Source organism: Osmerus eperlanus, chromosome 21, assembly GCF_963692335.1.
Source record: "Osmerus eperlanus chromosome 21, fOsmEpe2.1, whole genome shotgun sequence".
NCBI classification, from domain to species: domain Eukaryota; kingdom Metazoa; phylum Chordata; class Actinopteri; order Osmeriformes; family Osmeridae; genus Osmerus; species Osmerus eperlanus.
The window spans coordinates 7,338,414-7,355,992 of NC_085038.1; the positions used below are offsets into that span (position 1 = coordinate 7,338,414).

The 17,579-nt window shown below is 43.5% G+C and overlaps 1 protein-coding gene and 1 long non-coding RNA gene across 2 annotated transcripts; one reads left to right on the plus strand and one right to left on the minus strand.

The window, feature by feature from the left end:
• Positions 1–4,943: 4,943 nt before the first annotated feature.
• Positions 4,944–5,412, plus strand: LOC134007212 (uncharacterized). The gene is made up of 3 exons (XR_009928019.1): positions 4,944–5,029; positions 5,112–5,200; positions 5,305–5,412. It is a non-coding gene; the product is annotated as an uncharacterized LOC134007212 (long non-coding RNA).
• A 5,958-nt stretch (positions 5,413–11,370) lies between these two features.
• Positions 11,371–13,661, minus strand: LOC134007804 (red-sensitive opsin-like). Its single transcript, XM_062447492.1, has 7 exons — positions 13,657–13,661; positions 13,447–13,551; positions 13,039–13,335; positions 12,647–12,815; positions 12,370–12,535; positions 11,672–11,911; positions 11,371–11,523 (listed from the first exon to the last, which is right to left on the minus strand). The coding sequence occupies exons 2-7, from the start codon at positions 13,529–13,531 to the stop codon at positions 11,425–11,427; spliced, it is 1,056 nt and encodes a 351-aa protein (XP_062303476.1). The 5' UTR covers positions 13,532–13,551; positions 13,657–13,661; the 3' UTR covers positions 11,371–11,424.
• Between the last annotated feature and the right edge of the window lie 3,918 nt (positions 13,662–17,579).

Below are 17,579 nucleotides of genomic sequence, written 5' to 3' on the forward strand. Positions count from 1 at the left end.
GTGCAGGTTGCAGTCCAATTAAGTCCTATTAAGAGTTTATAGACAGCTTTTTGCTTCTGGCTTTTTTTTAAATAAACTTTTGTGAATGCGATAACCCGCATTAAGTCATCATTATGGGCACAATAAAGAACACTGTTATGAAAGTGGGATTTGGTCGCATAACTTTAGTGTGAAAGATGTCATGTGCTGGGAACATCCACACTTTGAACATACACTGGGCTTAGAAGGGCCCTAGTATTTCTGCACACACACACAAGACGCTGTGTGCGTGTGAATGCAAGCTGACAGCCTGACCATCTGGCCAACGCTTCAGTCTTGATAGATTTGCTCCTTTGGCCTCAAAGCTGTTCACACACACACCTATACTGAGACAGACGGTTCAACATAAAACAGCGTGTGATAGCTCTGTTTGCCAGACACCTACGTAAACCCCTGGCAGAGATGAACAAAGAAAAGGAACATCCTGACCGTAACAATCAGCCTCCAGCGCCCCACATCAGACCAGACAGGACCACCTGGGTGAGGGCTGCCTGTCCCACTGTCTGCCCTCCCTGCGTGGGAAGGAGGAGAAGATGCTGCTTCCAGCGCGTGCCTGTGGATGGGGGTCATGCTCCAGGCTCCAGGGCAGCCTAGGAGCTCTGCGGGACAGCGGGGACGCCTGGATGGATCACCACATGCTTGACCCAATCCCCGTAAACGTTGGGAGTCCAATAAACTGGCCTTAACAAGGAGAAGTCACCGATGCTCACTCAGTTTGAGGACAAATGAGTATCTTAAGGACTCGACTGTTTTAGTCCCATTTGAGAAAGGGAGAGGATCGGTGGTAACCAGCCTCAGTCTGTAGCTGGTAGCTCAGCTTGTCTGAGGCTACTACCAGAGCGCTGGAATGTCACCAGTGTGAAGTCAGAGTCTGCTCCTCTGTCCAAGCTACGAAGGCCAGGTTATCTGCTGGTTATGAGTCCGCATTGCAGAAAATGTAATATTTAAGGTTTGGAGCTAAAGGAAGTAGGCTAATGTGGAACAGAGTAGTGATCGGTCTGGTAAGGGCGTGCCTTAATCTGCCATGATTAACCCTGTGTCCTCCAAATGAAGTTCTGAGAATAGGATTCAAATGGCCAAGACTAGAGGCTTGCCATTGCGCGTTCCTTCCCCCATGGGACTCTGGGTAGCGTTGGAAGGGGAAGTAGGCCGCAATGCACGGGTTGATCAGGAGGACGAAGAGAGGTGTGGCACACACAGAATATGGATCTTCTTTCCGAGGACTCTCCCTGTGACGCACACACAGGGGATGCTCATCGGTTATGATGCATTTTTAGGGGCGAAGCTGCGAGGCACCTATTGTATTTGTTGGTATTATTATTATACTTATTCTGCCATGGGAGTCTATGGCAGCCCATAGAACCGCTTGTGGGAAAGTTTTGAAATTTGGCACAGTGGTTGGGGACAGTACAGTGGCTCTTGTCACCAAGTGTCATGCCAGTGTCTCAAGCACTATAGCGCTACCAATGGGGCAAAGTTGGAGGTGTGTTTACAAATGTAACTTTTAAATCGTATGTCCTATTTTAAAAAATGACTTTTGGATTCCCTGGATCAAGACGAGTTCAACGCAGTCAATTGCGTCATTTCCGGTCATTTGGATTTTCCGCAATTTCCGGTTTTATCAAAAAGCTTAGAAATGTTTCACAGGTCACAAATTGTTTTCAATCATCCCCAGACCCCAGATATGTCCAGACCAAGCCCCACAAAAGTTATCAAATGGATTTTTGCTTCTTAAATCGTTTGTCAGTTACAGCAAATCAAAGATGGCAACAAAGCCGCCAAAAAGGAACTGAGGTCATATCTCAGGGAATCCTTGCTGCATTGACATCAAACTTGGTACAGTGACTCGGGACCCTCTTCTGAGGATGTCCAAACAATTTGGTGTCATGTGACCACTGGGAGGGGCCACAGAAAGCAAAAATGCTTTTTGGCAATAACTGTTGATTTGTTTACCTTAAATAAGTGATGTCTGACACGTGTTAACTTGTGATAACAGCCAAATTGATGCAGCTGCCATTTTGAAGTAATTAAAAAAAGTTTGAGAGTTATTAGGGGATGCATTTCATGGCAAGAAGGAATACAACAAGCCTGTCGTGAAATGCACCCCCCTCTATTGTCTGTTCTGTATATCCCAGCATCAAATGATTATTACTGTACACTGAGGGCACTAGTATGAGTAACCACAGTAAGTTTCAGGCAAGTGACACCTTCCTAGTCAGGGTTAGCAGGGGGTGCATTAAGCCTGTCGTGAAATGCACACCCCTCTCTTGTCTGTTCTGTATATCCCAACATCAAATGATTCTTACTGTACACTGAGGGCAGTAGTATGAGTAACCACAGTAAGTTTCAGGCATGTGACACTTTCCTAGTCAAAGTTAGCAGGGGGTACATTTCATGGCAAGAAGGAATACAACAAGCCTGTCGTGAAATGCACCCCCCTCTATTGTCTGTTCTGTATATCCCAGCATCAAATGATTCTTACTGCACACTGAGGGCACTAGTATGAGTAACCACAGTAAGTGTCAGGCAAGTGACACTCCTAGTCAGAGTTAGCAGGGGGTGCATTTCATGGCAAGAAGGAATACAACAAGCCTGTCGTGAAATGCACCCCCCTCTATTGTCTGTTCTGTATATCCCAGCATCAAATGATTCTTACTGTACACTGAGGGCACTAGTATGAGTAACCACAGTAAGTTTCAGGCAAGTGACACCTTCCTAGTCAGAGTTAGCAGGGGGTGCATTTCATGGCAAGAAGGAATACAACAAGCCTGTAGTGAAATGCACCCCCCTCTATTGTCTGTTCTGTATATCCCAGCATCAAATGATTCTTACTGTACACTGAGGGCACTAGTATGAGTAACCACAGTAAGTGTCAGGCAAGTAACACTCCTAGTCAGAGTTAGCAGGGGGTGCATTTCATGGCAAGAAGGAATACAACAAGCCTGTCGTGAAATGCACCCCCCTCTATTGTCTGTTCTGTATATCCCAGCATCAAATGATTCTTACTGTACACTGAGGGCACTAGTATGAGTAACCACAGTAAGTTTCAGGCAAGTGACACCTTCCTAGTCAGAGTTAGCAGGGGGTGCATTTCATGGCAAGAAGGAATACAACAAGCCTGTCGTGAAATGCACCCCCCTCTATTGTCTGTTCTGTATATCCCAGCATCAAATGATTCTTACTGCACACTGAGGGCACTAGTATGAGTAACCACAGTAAGTGTCAGGCAAGTGACACTCCTAGTCAGAGTTAGCAGGGGGTGCATTTCATGGCAAGAAGGAATACAACAAGCCTGTCGTGAAATGCACCCCCCTCTATTGTCTGTTCTGTATATCCCAGCATCAAATGATTCTTACTGTACACTGAGGGCACTATGAGTAAACACAGTAAGTTTCAGACATGTGACACTTTCCTAGTCAGAGTTAGCAGGGGGTGCATTTCATTGCAAGAAGGAAAACAACAAGCCTGTCGTGAAATGCACCCCCCTCTATTGGCTGTTCTGTATTCTGTATTCTGTTCTGGGTTAGCAGGGGGTGCATTAATAGGGAGCGGACAGGCTCTCTGTAGACGGGCTCTGGTTGCACTAATTAGATGAAAAGTTTGTTCCTCTGGTATCCCATGGAAACCGCCGTATCCGATATGCTGTAGGAAGTGGTGTGACCGCGACGCAATGGCCCAGTATAATTTACATACATTAGGACTACTTTTACTCACATAATCGACACAAATGTGGGACAATTGTTTTTTATTGTTAAGTTATCCGATAGCAATAGTTGAGATTTGTGATATGCGTTACACATGGGTCTAAATGACGCATTAGGAATGAATACTCTACCGGTTTCACCTTTTTATTTGAACCAAGGGACAATAAACAGAAATATCAGTATGTGTATTCAATAATGTACACATAGCCTAATCCTACATTTACTTCATGGTATTTAAATGGAGTTTGGGGTTATCTTTGCAATATGAACAAATGGCATGAATAATACTAATCTAATTGAGTGGTTTAAAAGTTAATAGTGCACATAATTAGGGCTGGGAAATACTTGGATAAAATACATTGTGAATCACATACAATATCAAAATATATACATTTTAAGATACAAGAAGTCGGCAGTTAATCAATCAGATATTTAAATGTAGTATTTCATAATAATAATGAAAAAACACCTTAAAGTAAAACCCTCTTTCTGCTAATTTTGCAAAAGAAAACAGAACACGTGACCACAGCAAAACATTTTGCCTACACCCCTTACTTCCCTTTCTCCCCATACCCCTTCTCTGTCGGTTCTTCGGTTGTCGGGTTGTGGTCTTTGACCACAGCCTTGGCGGTGGTCTTCCCGGTGCTCTTCAATATGCCCTTCATGCCCAGGTTGTCCATGTTGAAGGCCGTCACGCCCACGTTGACGACAGACTGAACAGCCGTGTCTGTGGCTTGTCCCGTATCTTCACCATACCTTCGCCACGAATGACAGTGGCCCGGGTTAGAAAATATAGTACGCCAACAAGAAAGCTATTACTAAGGACATGTGGGGAGCCAGTTGCAATATCTGTAGGCTACTAGAAAGTGCTGAATATCAAGTATAGGACGAGCTAAGGGTAAGGCAATACGTCAGTGGCTAATTTGTTGTTATTCACCACAGCAGAATGTTACCGGTTAAGAAAAACAAGAGAGGTAAGGTATTTGAATTCATGTCAGTTTTATTTTAAGTTAGATGAGAGTCACCACCTCACAGAATAACCAGCAGGACCACCACTCATTCCACACAGGCATTTAGCTGTCCACAACACAGATGACTCAGCGAAGACCGCAACAGACCAGCAATTGCAGCAGTCCTTAAATTAAAATCACGTATGAAACCTTCACTCATATATTATAGAGCACATGAACATTTACATGTAAAAAACATAACAGCGGCTATGAAGCCTGAGCCTACCTGTCAACAGAAACCGAAGATGAAATGCAGTCAGAAGAAGGGAATACATGGTGAGTATGCAACAGCCCAAAGGCGAAGTCAAATACTGCTATAATACATTATTGATTGATTATTCTACTTTATAACCTAAAGCTTTATATCATTTATAGTATAGTATCACCTAATGGAACCTTTTGGAAAGAAACCCTGCAAAGATTGTTCAAAACACCCTACAGGATGCAGTAAGTTTGCTGACAGAGTTATTTCAAACTTAAACATAATATGTATTAGCAACAAATATACTGAATATACATTTGATGCCTCAATGATTTTTCCATTACTTCAGAACAGGAGACCACATCATTGCCTAAGCTCTTCAGGAAAGATTCCTACAGAGTGCAACTACACAGCTTTGTGTTGACGATATCCTAATCAAGACCTGGGAACAGCGCAGTACAAAGAAACAGATCATATAAGCTACTATACAGCTGTTGCATGATGGCCAAAATGATACACTATGTAACTTTGCTAATTGTAGATTCTCAACCACTGCTGCCATGAAAAAACATGTTCCACTCACCACTTCTTGAATTGACTTGTTTATCAAATCAACAATGTATACATCAAGACTACAGTAAGATTTTTTAGTTTTGTGTTTGTTATATAAATACATTTTGGTCTCACAAAAGTTATCTAATGGATTTTTTTAATTGTTTGTCAGTTACAGCAAATCTAATTTGGAATCACCTTGGTGTATCGAACAATATATTTGACCAAAGCCAAGAAGCGAATAAAGTTACTGCACGTTATAAGTACAGGCCAAGTGTAACTCCCACACCACAAAGGACCCATATTCGACCGTAGGTGGTGCTACAGGTCACAGCCACTTATTTTTTATTTTGTTATTCATGATAACTTTTTCTGAGCAGAAACAGATATTTCAAACGAACTGGGTGTGTCACATGAGTGCAATAGCTCGTTGTGACCTGCTTGTTGCAAAAGTGCCACGGAGGCCATGTCCTGCTCTGGACTGCTTGGCCCCTCCATATATTTTCATTTGTTATTTATCACAGGCCTTTATCTTGTAAGAGCTGTGTTTTCCTAGCGTTACTGAGCACAAGCACAATGGGGAAAAAGAGATGTTCTGGGCTTAATGGGGAAAAAGAACATAGTGTAGATGATCATTACATCTGAGTGATTATGATTAGTTCATGTTGAGACCTCTGGACGAAGCGAGGGTGTGTCTGGTCTCTTGCTGGTACGATGGTTGCTATAGCCGAGTCATTTCCTGTATCTTGTTATCCAGACATCGGAACAATAGCAGGGTCTCAGGAAGGTGATTGCACAGGTGATGTCCCTTCTCTCCCCATAGCGGATTCATTTCCACTCCCAGGATAATAGCGTGGATAGTAATTGTTGTTTCAGAATGACAAGTGTGTCCTGGTCTGAGGTATTGAATTCAGTTTTTTTTTTAATAATCATTTGTTTGCATGTGTTGTTTAGAAGTCAGTTGGCTGAGCGGTGAGGGAGTCGGGCTAGTAATCCGAAGGTTGCCAGTTCGATTCCCGGTCATGCCAACTGACGTTGTGTCCTTGGGCAAGGCACTTCACCCTACTTGCCTCGGGGGAAATGTCCCTGTACTTACTGTAAGTCGCTCTGGATAAGAGCGTCTGCTAAATGACTAAATGTAAATGTAGAAGTGTTTGTCCCTGCTGTATTCTAACTCGCCACTAGGTGGCAGCTTGGTACAGTGAGTGCTGCTAATGTTACTATTATTTTGACTATTATTTCCCCCCACAAAAGCCTGCTCACACCCCATTAGTCAGTATTATTAGAGACACTTGAGTGGTTTATCACACTGTCAGCCGGATCAATGAAAGACATAGTTTTATCACTCTTCCTCCCACTGACCTTTCCCTTTCTCATTTCTTTCTGTCTTTCTTTCTGACCACAGCCCTGCTCTGTCTTCCTCTCTCTCGCCGCTGTCATTTGCACAGCTATCTGCACCCAGCACACAAACACAGTGGCACCCAATCCTCTGCCTAATGGTTGATCTTCAGTGAGAGGGACTGTTTAGCTTTCCTAATTAGAGAGCAAATGCTAAGCACTTGCACCGGGTCTCTGTGTGGACTTAATAAACAGGCTCCTCATTAAAACAGGGCCGGCTTTAATTGTGTGGGGCCCTGAACCTCCCCCCTCTCGGCTCCCCTTGGGAGGGCTCCAATCAGGAGACGCGGAGACACCGTTTCTCCCAGTGCACCTGAATATGACGGAGAGAGAGAGGGAGAGAGAGGGAGAGCGATTGACAGACAGAGACAGAGAGAGAGAGAGCAACATTGATGGTTAGGAAGGAGAGCTGTTACTCACTACAGAATGACTGAGTCAGATAATGAGGGACAGAGGGCTCGGTGTAAGGACTGAAGGAAACGAAAGGAGAACACACACACTTCCCCATCCTGCCAACGAAATTACTTTAGGCAAAACATAACTTCTTAACAGGCTGACACATGCAATTCTTGATTCTGACATCAACTGTGGTTTGTCATCACCGCCAATCGAGAAGGACTATGTGTGTGTGTGTGAATAAGTATGTGTATAAATGTGTGTGTGTGTGTCCAATTTGTTCCATGGTACAGACTTGTCCTGTGAGGTGCGGTACTGATGATGTCATTGGAAGGCACCACACGTTCCTGATAAGCCCCCCTGTAGAACTCTGTCTTCCAGGGCACCGCGGGGGCCCGGGCCCTGATTCTCAGGCTAACAATCAGCTAACAACGAGGGCTACCTGGAATACCCTGCCCCTACTTCACCCCCGGAGAGAAACACACTGTGACAGGCTCATCCCACAAATCACATTACTTCCACTTTAAGAAAAGAGATAAGAAAAAGAAAGGGATTAAAATATTCATGTTTGACTTCAACTTAACTTTTGTTTTAGCATGAAAATCTGTTATTTATGTGTGTGTGTGCTTGTCCGTGTGTGTTTGTGAGCAGTGTTGAAATGTTGCGTCTCGTGTGCTAGTCTCCTCTCTACCCCCTCCTCTACTCCGGTGCGACTGACTGTCTTTCTCTTTGCTTCGGTCAGCGCTTAAACCTTCTGAAGCACAGATGGAAACTGACAGTGGTTATTTCTCATCATGGCCAGCCAGTTTTATGTGTCACAAGCGCTCAATACACATTTGATGGAAGTGTACAGAGCCATTATGAATCCTAACACCCAGGGAAGGCCAAGCCAGGCCAGCTATCTGGGGACCTGCCAATACTGTCATGTTTTATACTTGTCCTCCCAGCTCCACAAAGCTTACTGCTGGAGGTGTGAGTGAGCGGGGGTTTGGGAGGGGTCTGGGTTCGGACAGAGGGGCACTTGCAGAGCCCCAGGCAGGGCCTTGTTCCAGCCTGAGCATGGCTCCTGGCGTGGGCGCAGAGAGGGCACTGACCACTTAGACAGGAGCTGGACCAGTCTCCCAGCACTAGACTCTACACTTGAAACCAAAATGTATCTACAACTTTATTACACAGAGTAAAGACTCATGTCCATCCAGATTCTTCCCCAAATTCTATGCATGTGTCATACAGTGTTATTCATGTCTTCAAGCCGTCACCATTTGGACATTGTAGCCAATTGTGACAACTATTTATATCTTGACAATGCCATTGGAAATATTTAATTAGCTGTGGTTAAGTGAGAAACAGGAAGTTGGGAATGTTAAATTGTGCAGATAATGCGAAGAGCCATTGGAGAGGAGTACGATTTGTTGGAACCTCTTGGATGTTTATGACATCCACATGCACAGCCTACGTTTTTCATGATGTCCTGTCTCCTGGATCCAACCCCGATACGTGCCCAGTGGGATGAGGGCGTCATGGATGAACGTCATGGCTGAACAGAAAGAATGGAGATTTACTGCGGCTGTGTCATTTCCTGGATTGCGGAGGAGGAAAAGTTGAAGGATCTGTGGTTGCAAGGCGCACACACATGCACACACATGCACAGGACCAGCCAGAGAGGCAGACAGGAAGGTGTCCACACACACACACACACACACACACACACACACACACACACACACACACACACACACACACACACTTATGTGTTATGATGAGAGAAACTATCCTTCCACAAAGCTGTGTCTGATGCCAGTGTATGTCATGCACCGTGCTCAGTTGCTGTGTACACATACAGAGATCCTTCATGTCTGGTGTGGACTTGGGCCATAGCCATCCAATATCCTCTCTGACTCACCGTCTGTGAACAACATCCTTCCTTTCTGGCTGCAGGTACATTGAAGTGAGTTAAATTCTCATTAAAGGCGAGTACCGGTAGGTTTTTTCACCCACAGCGATTGACTAATGATTGGATGGCGGAAAGATGAATCCGTCATGCTTTAACAGTGTGGATGGGTGAGTCAGAGGGCGGTCTCAACCAGGGCTTGACCAGGACAGCCAGAAGCAGCCCTAACACTGTTCAAAGACTACTATTGATTGTGGTCTGACTGGTAGGAACAAAATCTCTGCTCCTCATCACCCTGGCCCATTCTGTAGTATACTAAGGAGAAATGGCCCACCCTGTAGTATACTAAGTTATAATCGTTTGCAAGCAGTGTGCAAGTAATTCAAAGATGTATTCATAGTGTGTTGGCAACAGCTGTCATTTACTCTCATTACTAAGGAGACAACCTGGAGTACAAACACCCCCATGCATGCAGCCTTCTCCCTTCTCTCTCTATCCAATGAGAAAGCCCCCCCAGCTTCTCCCTCCCAGCCTCGGGTCTCTGTGGCGCTGCTGTACATGCCAGGTGTTCTGACCCAGACCCTGACGCTGTCTGAGGGCCTGTCTGTTCTTCGTGCTCAGTCTACAGCTCCAGTAATGATGAGTTATCCCCAACTGAAGGATGGGGGCTGGGGCTGGGGTTGGGGCTAGGCCTGAGGCTGGAGATGTAACTACAGCTGAGGCTTAGGCTAGGGAAGAGGCTGGGGAGAGGGCGGGAGCTGGTTCTGGAGCTGGGGAATGGGCTGAGGCTGGGCCTGGGGTTTGAGCTGGGGCTTGGGCCAGCCTGAATGAGATAATGAATGTTGGATAACAATATCCTGGACCGGATATTACAAGATGATCATGTAGTATGGTCACTGATATCTGAGCATCACTACTCTGCTGCAGGAGGAGAATGTTCTACAAAAGTCAACCAGTGGGAAGTAGACAGAAAGTCACAGAATGTCAATCTATTTCTTTAATGAACAATATCAAAAGCATGCTGCCATTTACAGTTACAGGTGTTCTTAGCGAACAGAATGCCCAGAACAATGGGTAATGGAAGTATTTATATGTGTAAGTGTGTGTGTAGTGACACTCATGAAAAGATATTCAAGCAGAGGGGTTGAGGATGTCCTGTCTTAGTGAGTGGATCAGTGTTTCCTGCAGATGTTCCGCAGGTGGTGTATATGCTGGCGGGGGGGGGGAACTTTTAGCTTACCTACACTGATCTGTACACCAGCCTCATTTCCATGTGTGATGGTGGTTTCCCGGTGAGCATGCCCCGGGGACACCTGCAAGGCCAAGGCCGGTGAGCCGGTAGTGGGCCAGCTCCGGTGCATACTGATTATAGCTCCCACCCCCGTCTCTGGGGGTGAGCTATCTCAGTTTAATACCTTTTTCTTATGCTCCTAATACATGGAGATAATACAGAACTGTTACTGACAAACCGATGAGGGAAATGAAGAAGCATTGCTGACTGCACTCTTTTTAATGAAGGTTGCTTCCTTAAATGATTTGAGCATTCATATTAGGGCGATACATCAGTGATTCAATTAAATTAAGCAGTTTTGCTTAATTTCATTGAAGATTCTACTGAAACAGAGAATATAGTATTTCATGTTGTGGATGTATGAAGTACTGTCAAAAAGCATGTGATATAAAGTTTTTATAATAGAGACTCCGTAATGCTAGACAATTTCCCCTCTTCAATATGTCTGAACTCCTTGAGTTTCTCTCAAGGTCACTGTGTTTTAGTATTCTGCCTCCAGCCAAAAAATATCTACTTAAAAGTATCTTGGATGCATCAACAAGATGCTGTCTTTAAACTTCTCTGAAACTTCTGGAAAAAAAACATACATCAAGTGAATTGTGAACTAGTTTACCCCTTCAGTAGTTGATTCTGAAGACCAGAGAAGCCAAGTTATCAAAGTGGATTTGATACATTTGTTGAAAAAAAATATGAAAAAAGATCAACAACAAATATTTGAACACTTTTATTAGACAAACTACACAGACAAACTAAACACATCTTTTTTTAATATATTTTTTGTAACTTGCTTTTCTATCTATTGCTTGGCAATAATTGTGTGAATAAATACATTTTAAAATTGTAAATTATATACATATGTATATAATGTACAAAACTATATTATTGGCATTTGGTTTTTCCAATACTCCAGTTTCCAGGCCAGGTATGAAAAGATAAAAGGATTATGCAGGTGCAACAGAGGAAACTTCAGTCTTGGATGTAGACACTTCAGAACCATCATCAGCCTGCTTGCCAAAGAGCTGCAAAATGCAAACACGGAACTGGGGAAAAATGAAATAAAATAAAATGATGATAATAATAACATGACAAACAACGATATGACAATACAGTTTCGACCATGCAGTCACAGTATAGCATGACACACTAAGGGGGTATAAGCCATTTTATGAAAAGAGCTTAAGTTCTCACCTGTCGGTTCATGAAGACATAGATAATTGGATTGTAGATGGTGGCGCTCTTTGCGAAGTAGCCAGGGAGTGCAGCAGCCAAAGGATGGAAGGCATACCCAGGGTTAGCCGCAGCAAAGCAAGCGAAAAAGGTATACGGTCCCCAGCACACAATGAATGCGATGATCATCACAATAACCATCCTGTTCACTTCCTTCTCAGCCTTCTGCGTCGACTCAGAGTCTTTCTGCTGCGCGGCCACCTGGGGAGAAGGAGAGGTGTCAAAACATCACATCAGTCTTTGTACTGACATTGAAAACTGACATTTCAAATGGATTTCAGTAGGTGGAAGATCTACAGTATAAACCTACAGTTATTGTTTTTAAAGGATTTATTCTTTGGCCATGTGGTTGGCTGCTTTGAAACATCTATCTATGCATAGCATAGTGTGACGCTTGTCACTTAGCCAAAATGTCAGATTAGTGTAGTATGGTTGTACATTAACTAATATGTACCATACAGCTATCTGACACCTATCTATCTTGACCTGCTTCATCCATTTTGCTCAGTAGTAATAGTGTAGCACCATTTTGTTTTAAAATGCATGCTTTGGTATAGTCATTCAGTATTGATAACATAACAGGTACCAAGGTTTCATTTGACCTGGAGGCCTTTAGCAGTAAGTATTATGTGAAACGTGAAATAGATGCAGTAACTCACTTCACGGATGGCCATCATCACTGCGAGGTAGCAGAGGATGATGATGGCCAGAGGAAGTATGCAGCAGGTAAGCATCAGAACAATCATGTAGGACTGCACTCCAGGGTCACTACTTCCACTGAACACATCAGGTCCGCAGGAGGTCTTAAGTCCATGGGGCCAATACCTTTAAAAAAGAGAGAGAGAAATATAAGGATACATTCAAATCGTACGTTTAAACATTGGTGATCAATCACTATGTCCAGAAATCCTAAATGACTGAAGGAAAACAAATGACCTGCTCCAGCCAAAGATGGGGGGAGCACACCAGCATGCTGCCCAGACCCAGGAGAATATAATACCAGCACTGGCCCATTTGCCATCAAACTTGACATTTCCAAAAGGCTTGCAGACAACCACCCATCTCTCCCAGGAGATCACAGTCAGGGACCACAGAGCAGCAATACCTACAGAGGAAAAGAGGAAAACAGGATTGGATGCATTATAATTCCACGATGGAAAACACAATGGAAAACATGGCATTATGATGAACTGATCAATGAATAGCAAAGCGAACTTCTATCCATCGGACTGTCCACCAATAAAGGATAGGCTATTAAGTTCACCTAAAAATGTCACAAATGCTTCATCTCAAAATGTTAACCTAGTTTACTTTCAGGATCACCTTACCACAAGTAGAGACAGTGTAGCCCTCAAAGATACACATGGGATGTCCCAGAATGAAGTATCCAAATATTTGATTGCAAACGCTGATGGTGCTGGCAAAAACAGTCTCCCCAAGATCGGCAATAGCGAGGTTGACCAAGATCCAGTTCAGAGGATGCTGGAGCTTCTTGAATTTAGCTGTGGCCACCAGTACCAGGCCGTTGGTGAATACTGATGCGATGACCACAAAGATCATCCACAATGATGAGAGATTGTACACCCATCGTGGAGCGATATGGTAGTTGGGGCCCTCAAAGGGATCTGTGAGAGTGAAAAGAGAGAAAAGAGAGAAAAGAGAGAATTGAGAGCAGCCATTTTATATTGTTTGAGTCACATGAATACATATGGAACATTGTGTTTTCTTTCTCCAACCTTTTGTGTGGTTGCTGTTGGTATAAACGAAGACAGACCCTCTGGTTGTGTCTTCATTATATCGCCTGGCTGCAAATGCCTCCATTGCTATTTTGGAATAAATCTCTAAACAAAGATTAAGATAGATTAAGACAACATTACTTTAGTCTCAGGTTGAAATGTTAAACATTATTTGCCCTAGACATTCTCATAAAACTATAATTTCTTTACCTTTTGGTTGATTTTCGCTTGCTTGTGTGTTGGGCTGGGCTTGTTCTTTCTCCTTTTCAGCTTCTGCTGCATGCAGACAACCTGTTGGGATGCCTCAAGTTGGGGTATTTTATACGATCCATGACGTCACTTACAGATTGGGTCTTTGTATTAAGGTCAATTTAGGTGGCTAGTTTCCCACCACAGAATGAATGGCTCACACTAAATGTATTAGAGTCTGCATGCGTAAGAACAAAATGTAAATCCTTTCTCTCTCTCTCACCCACATACAGACAGGAGACTGTAACTCAATCAAACGGAAGCAGTGACATCAGTTGAAGGCAAATCCTGCTTAGTGTCACATTTGTCTGCTTCAGGTAAAATTGGTTGAACAGGCTGATTAGTGAGATGGGCTTGTGTTTCCACAGTGTTACTGTAGGTGTTTGACCACTTGCCTTTCAACTGGCAGATGTAAAGATCCCCAGGAAAGATGTTCAAAGTGCTACACAATGTTATTTAGGAAGTACATAAAAAGTCAATACATAATTGTTCCTAAACCGCTAATAAAGTTATCAATAAATATAACTATTAGTTGATGTGGTCTTCAAAGACTTTTAGATGTTTTTTAACAGTGGATATTCTAATTTGAATCTCTCGATACTCTCCTCTTTTCCAAAGAACATATTTTCATGTACAATGCATTTGGGCATTCCCATTCCTGAGCTTGTTGCAAAGGTTTTACAAAACAGTGCAGGATTTATATCCACCAGTTCTTTTTACTGTCTGAAACCACACTACTATTACGTAAGTTTTTTTTTTACAAGTTGGAACATGTTTGGATGAATCTAAACAGGCATAAATGTGGCTGTTCAAATGAATGATCAAATTGTAAAAAATTCCCTCTAACAATACTTTCGACAACATCTCAGTCTTTGACATTAAAATCTTCTTGCCCAAGGATAACTTTAATCGATGCAATAATAATAATAAAAATTGTCTATGGCAACAAGAAGAACAACAGCTGAGACATCTGAGAAAAAATGACCAGGAAACCAGGATTAGAAGACTCAAAAGCCTTGGACACCTCTACGTCCAAAACCCTGATTTTTTAAACAGCTTATGCTAAAGCAGGCCCTTTGGTCACATTAGTTGCCAAAACAGGTTTCAAAGAACTGGTAATCTTGTTGGAAATGGTTACAGTCTCACTCAATGGTGTTGCAAGGATTTAACCGCATGTACCTGTAATGACTTAGTGGAATGAGTGTAATCCATGATCTGGGGTCAAGTCAGTCGTACAACTGTACCATTTGAAGTGAAAAGTGTCTGTAGTACACAAAGCTACATCTTCTACCACTGCAACACTTCTTTTTAATTTCATAATAATTTTGTAAATCTCAAATACAATATGCTCAAATTCTTATAAGAACGATTTGTAGTTCGAAATAAATTACAAATTGTGTTACAGTAACTCCCAGTTTATAGAAAATAAATACATTTGTAACAGGTCAGAATGAGATTCAGTCTGGTTGTCGTACAGCACTGTGCAGAAGTCCTCGACACCCAATATTCTTTACATGAATATTGTCTAAATCTTACATATATATTTTTGGAACTTGGCTTGTAAAATTACATTCATAACTAAAATTGTTTCTCAGATATTTCTTTTGTAGCAACTCAAATTCCTGAACAGCACCCTTTTCCAGTTAAAAGAAAAGCCAGTTGATGGCGCTTATCTGTGTTTAGACTAGAGGCATTATTAGCAGATTAAGGTAATTTCAATTAGCTGGCTGAGTGCCTAAGTTGAACAGACACCTGGTGATGGTTATGGTAATGACCTGAATGTGACCTTTACCTGCTTTTGTGAAATAAAATGCCATATAAGGACATCTCTGCATTACGTAAATAGTGTCGGCTTTTTGTCCGGTAAAAAATAGTCCTATCCTAGAAACGTGTTCAGAGAGTTTTACAACATCTTGACCAACGTAGCTTATCCCTTCCCATACTCATTCTAACCCACCTGCTTCCTCTAGTTTAACCCATGGTTTTTATTTCGGTGTAAAAGGGACATGTGTTGGCTGTGGCAAAGCCAAAAGCAAGCCTTTTAGTGTCCTGTGGAGCTGACAAGGAAATATTTGATAGACATGTATAAAAGTAGAACATTTTAAAGACTTTGTTCACTGAGTGTTACGAAATGTCCAAATTACTAAACAAAACCTAACATTCATAAAGTCTCTTTCTGAATGTTAGGTTTTACGTGAATGTTAGGTTATATTTACTTGACAACCTGATCTCAAGACATTGTGTGGCCATGTAGAAACATGTAGGTTGTCTGTCACTTATGTCATATATATGGTTAAATATGTGTAGATTTGTAGATTCATCTGCTTATATGCAATATTTCTGAGCCATGTAATTTCTGGAAAATTTGATTCCTCACAAAAGTACTTCCCAAAAGCACCACAAAGACTGGTTGGTGTATTTTCCTTCTCTTTTTTTATTGGTATGTTTGTGTCTCTCCTTCTCTCCAACTCTCCCACCCTTCTGATTGGCCCTCCATCGGTGCTGGTTAGGAGGACTTGGCCGCCAGCTCGGGCCTCCTGATAGGCCTGTGATTACTCTTCCTGCCAGGTCTCTGGCTTGCAGGACCCTGCTGACACGCCCGCCTCAGTCTACCCCCAGCACCCCCACCTCCTCCTTCACGCCGACCCCCGCCAGCTTGCTGGCGGTCCTGCTGCCACCCTGCGGCTATGGTGATGGCGTGGAGCTTGGAGAGGCGGAGGGCGGAGGGCGGACGGCGCAAGGAATCGTTCTGTCTGGTTATGCTGCCCTGTTTACGCGGTGAGTGCTCAGGGCAGGATGTGCCTCGGAGCCTCTCCTCTTCATTACGCTGCGTCGCACAGGCGAAGCGGGGAATATTTCCACTCTGTTTGCTCAAGATTTAGGTTTGCTTGGAAACAGAAAGCTAATCACCGCAAATCAAGCTCTATCTCCACAAACTGTGGGCTGTCTTTACTGAAATGGTAAAAAAACTAGTTTTCATATCCAGATGCTGTATTTTTTGTCAACAGATCCAAACCAACACATACATGGATGGGTTCAGGGACATTCTAGATGACCCTGACCTTGTCTCCAAACCACCTCACCCACATCCCAGCCCCACCAGCCTCATCAACCCTACCAGCTGTACCTGTAGACAGTCTGGAGAGATATGTAACCTGGAGCCACCTCCTTCTGGCTTTGTTTGAACTTTTCTTCATCTTGGAGTCTTCTCCTCCACGGCCCTCACCTTAGTTTGGGGGATTGGCCATCCGCTTGTCACCATGACAGCGGTATTAAATGGACGGAGTGGAGGTGTGCTAGCCTGCTGGGTCCATATGACAGACCTCTAACTCCTGGGTTCCATTCCCGCTCAAGCCGGTCTGGAGCCGGGGTAATTGGATCCAAGCCCGGGGAGTGTGGGCCTCGATACATCAGAGTTTGTCAGCAGGCCGGGGAGAACGCTGAGATAGCGTTGAGCTGCTTCAGTGCTTCGTAATAGGACGGTTACCAAGCTCATCCTCCCCCGCAATGTCCTGCTATCCTCTCTTCACACTCACTATCTCTCCCTATCCCTATCGCTCTCACCTCACCCCATTTGCTGCACACCCATCTTTTTAGACACCCATCCTTTCTCTTCAAACCCGACTCTCTCTACCCCAATTGCAAACCTGATATCAGGGCTTACACATGCTCTAAACATGGGCATCGTATACTCGGGGAGTGAGAAATACTAGGGCTCCTGTTAAAATCCACCCACTGTATCCAAATATAGTCAAATTTGTCACTTGTCACCCTGTCGCTGTGATCATCCATGGCTTCAAGTAATGGTTTGCTTGCGTAATTGGTCTTGTTTTGCCAGGGCTGATACAGAGTTAAGTAGGTTCTACAGTATCAGGCTGCTCTCC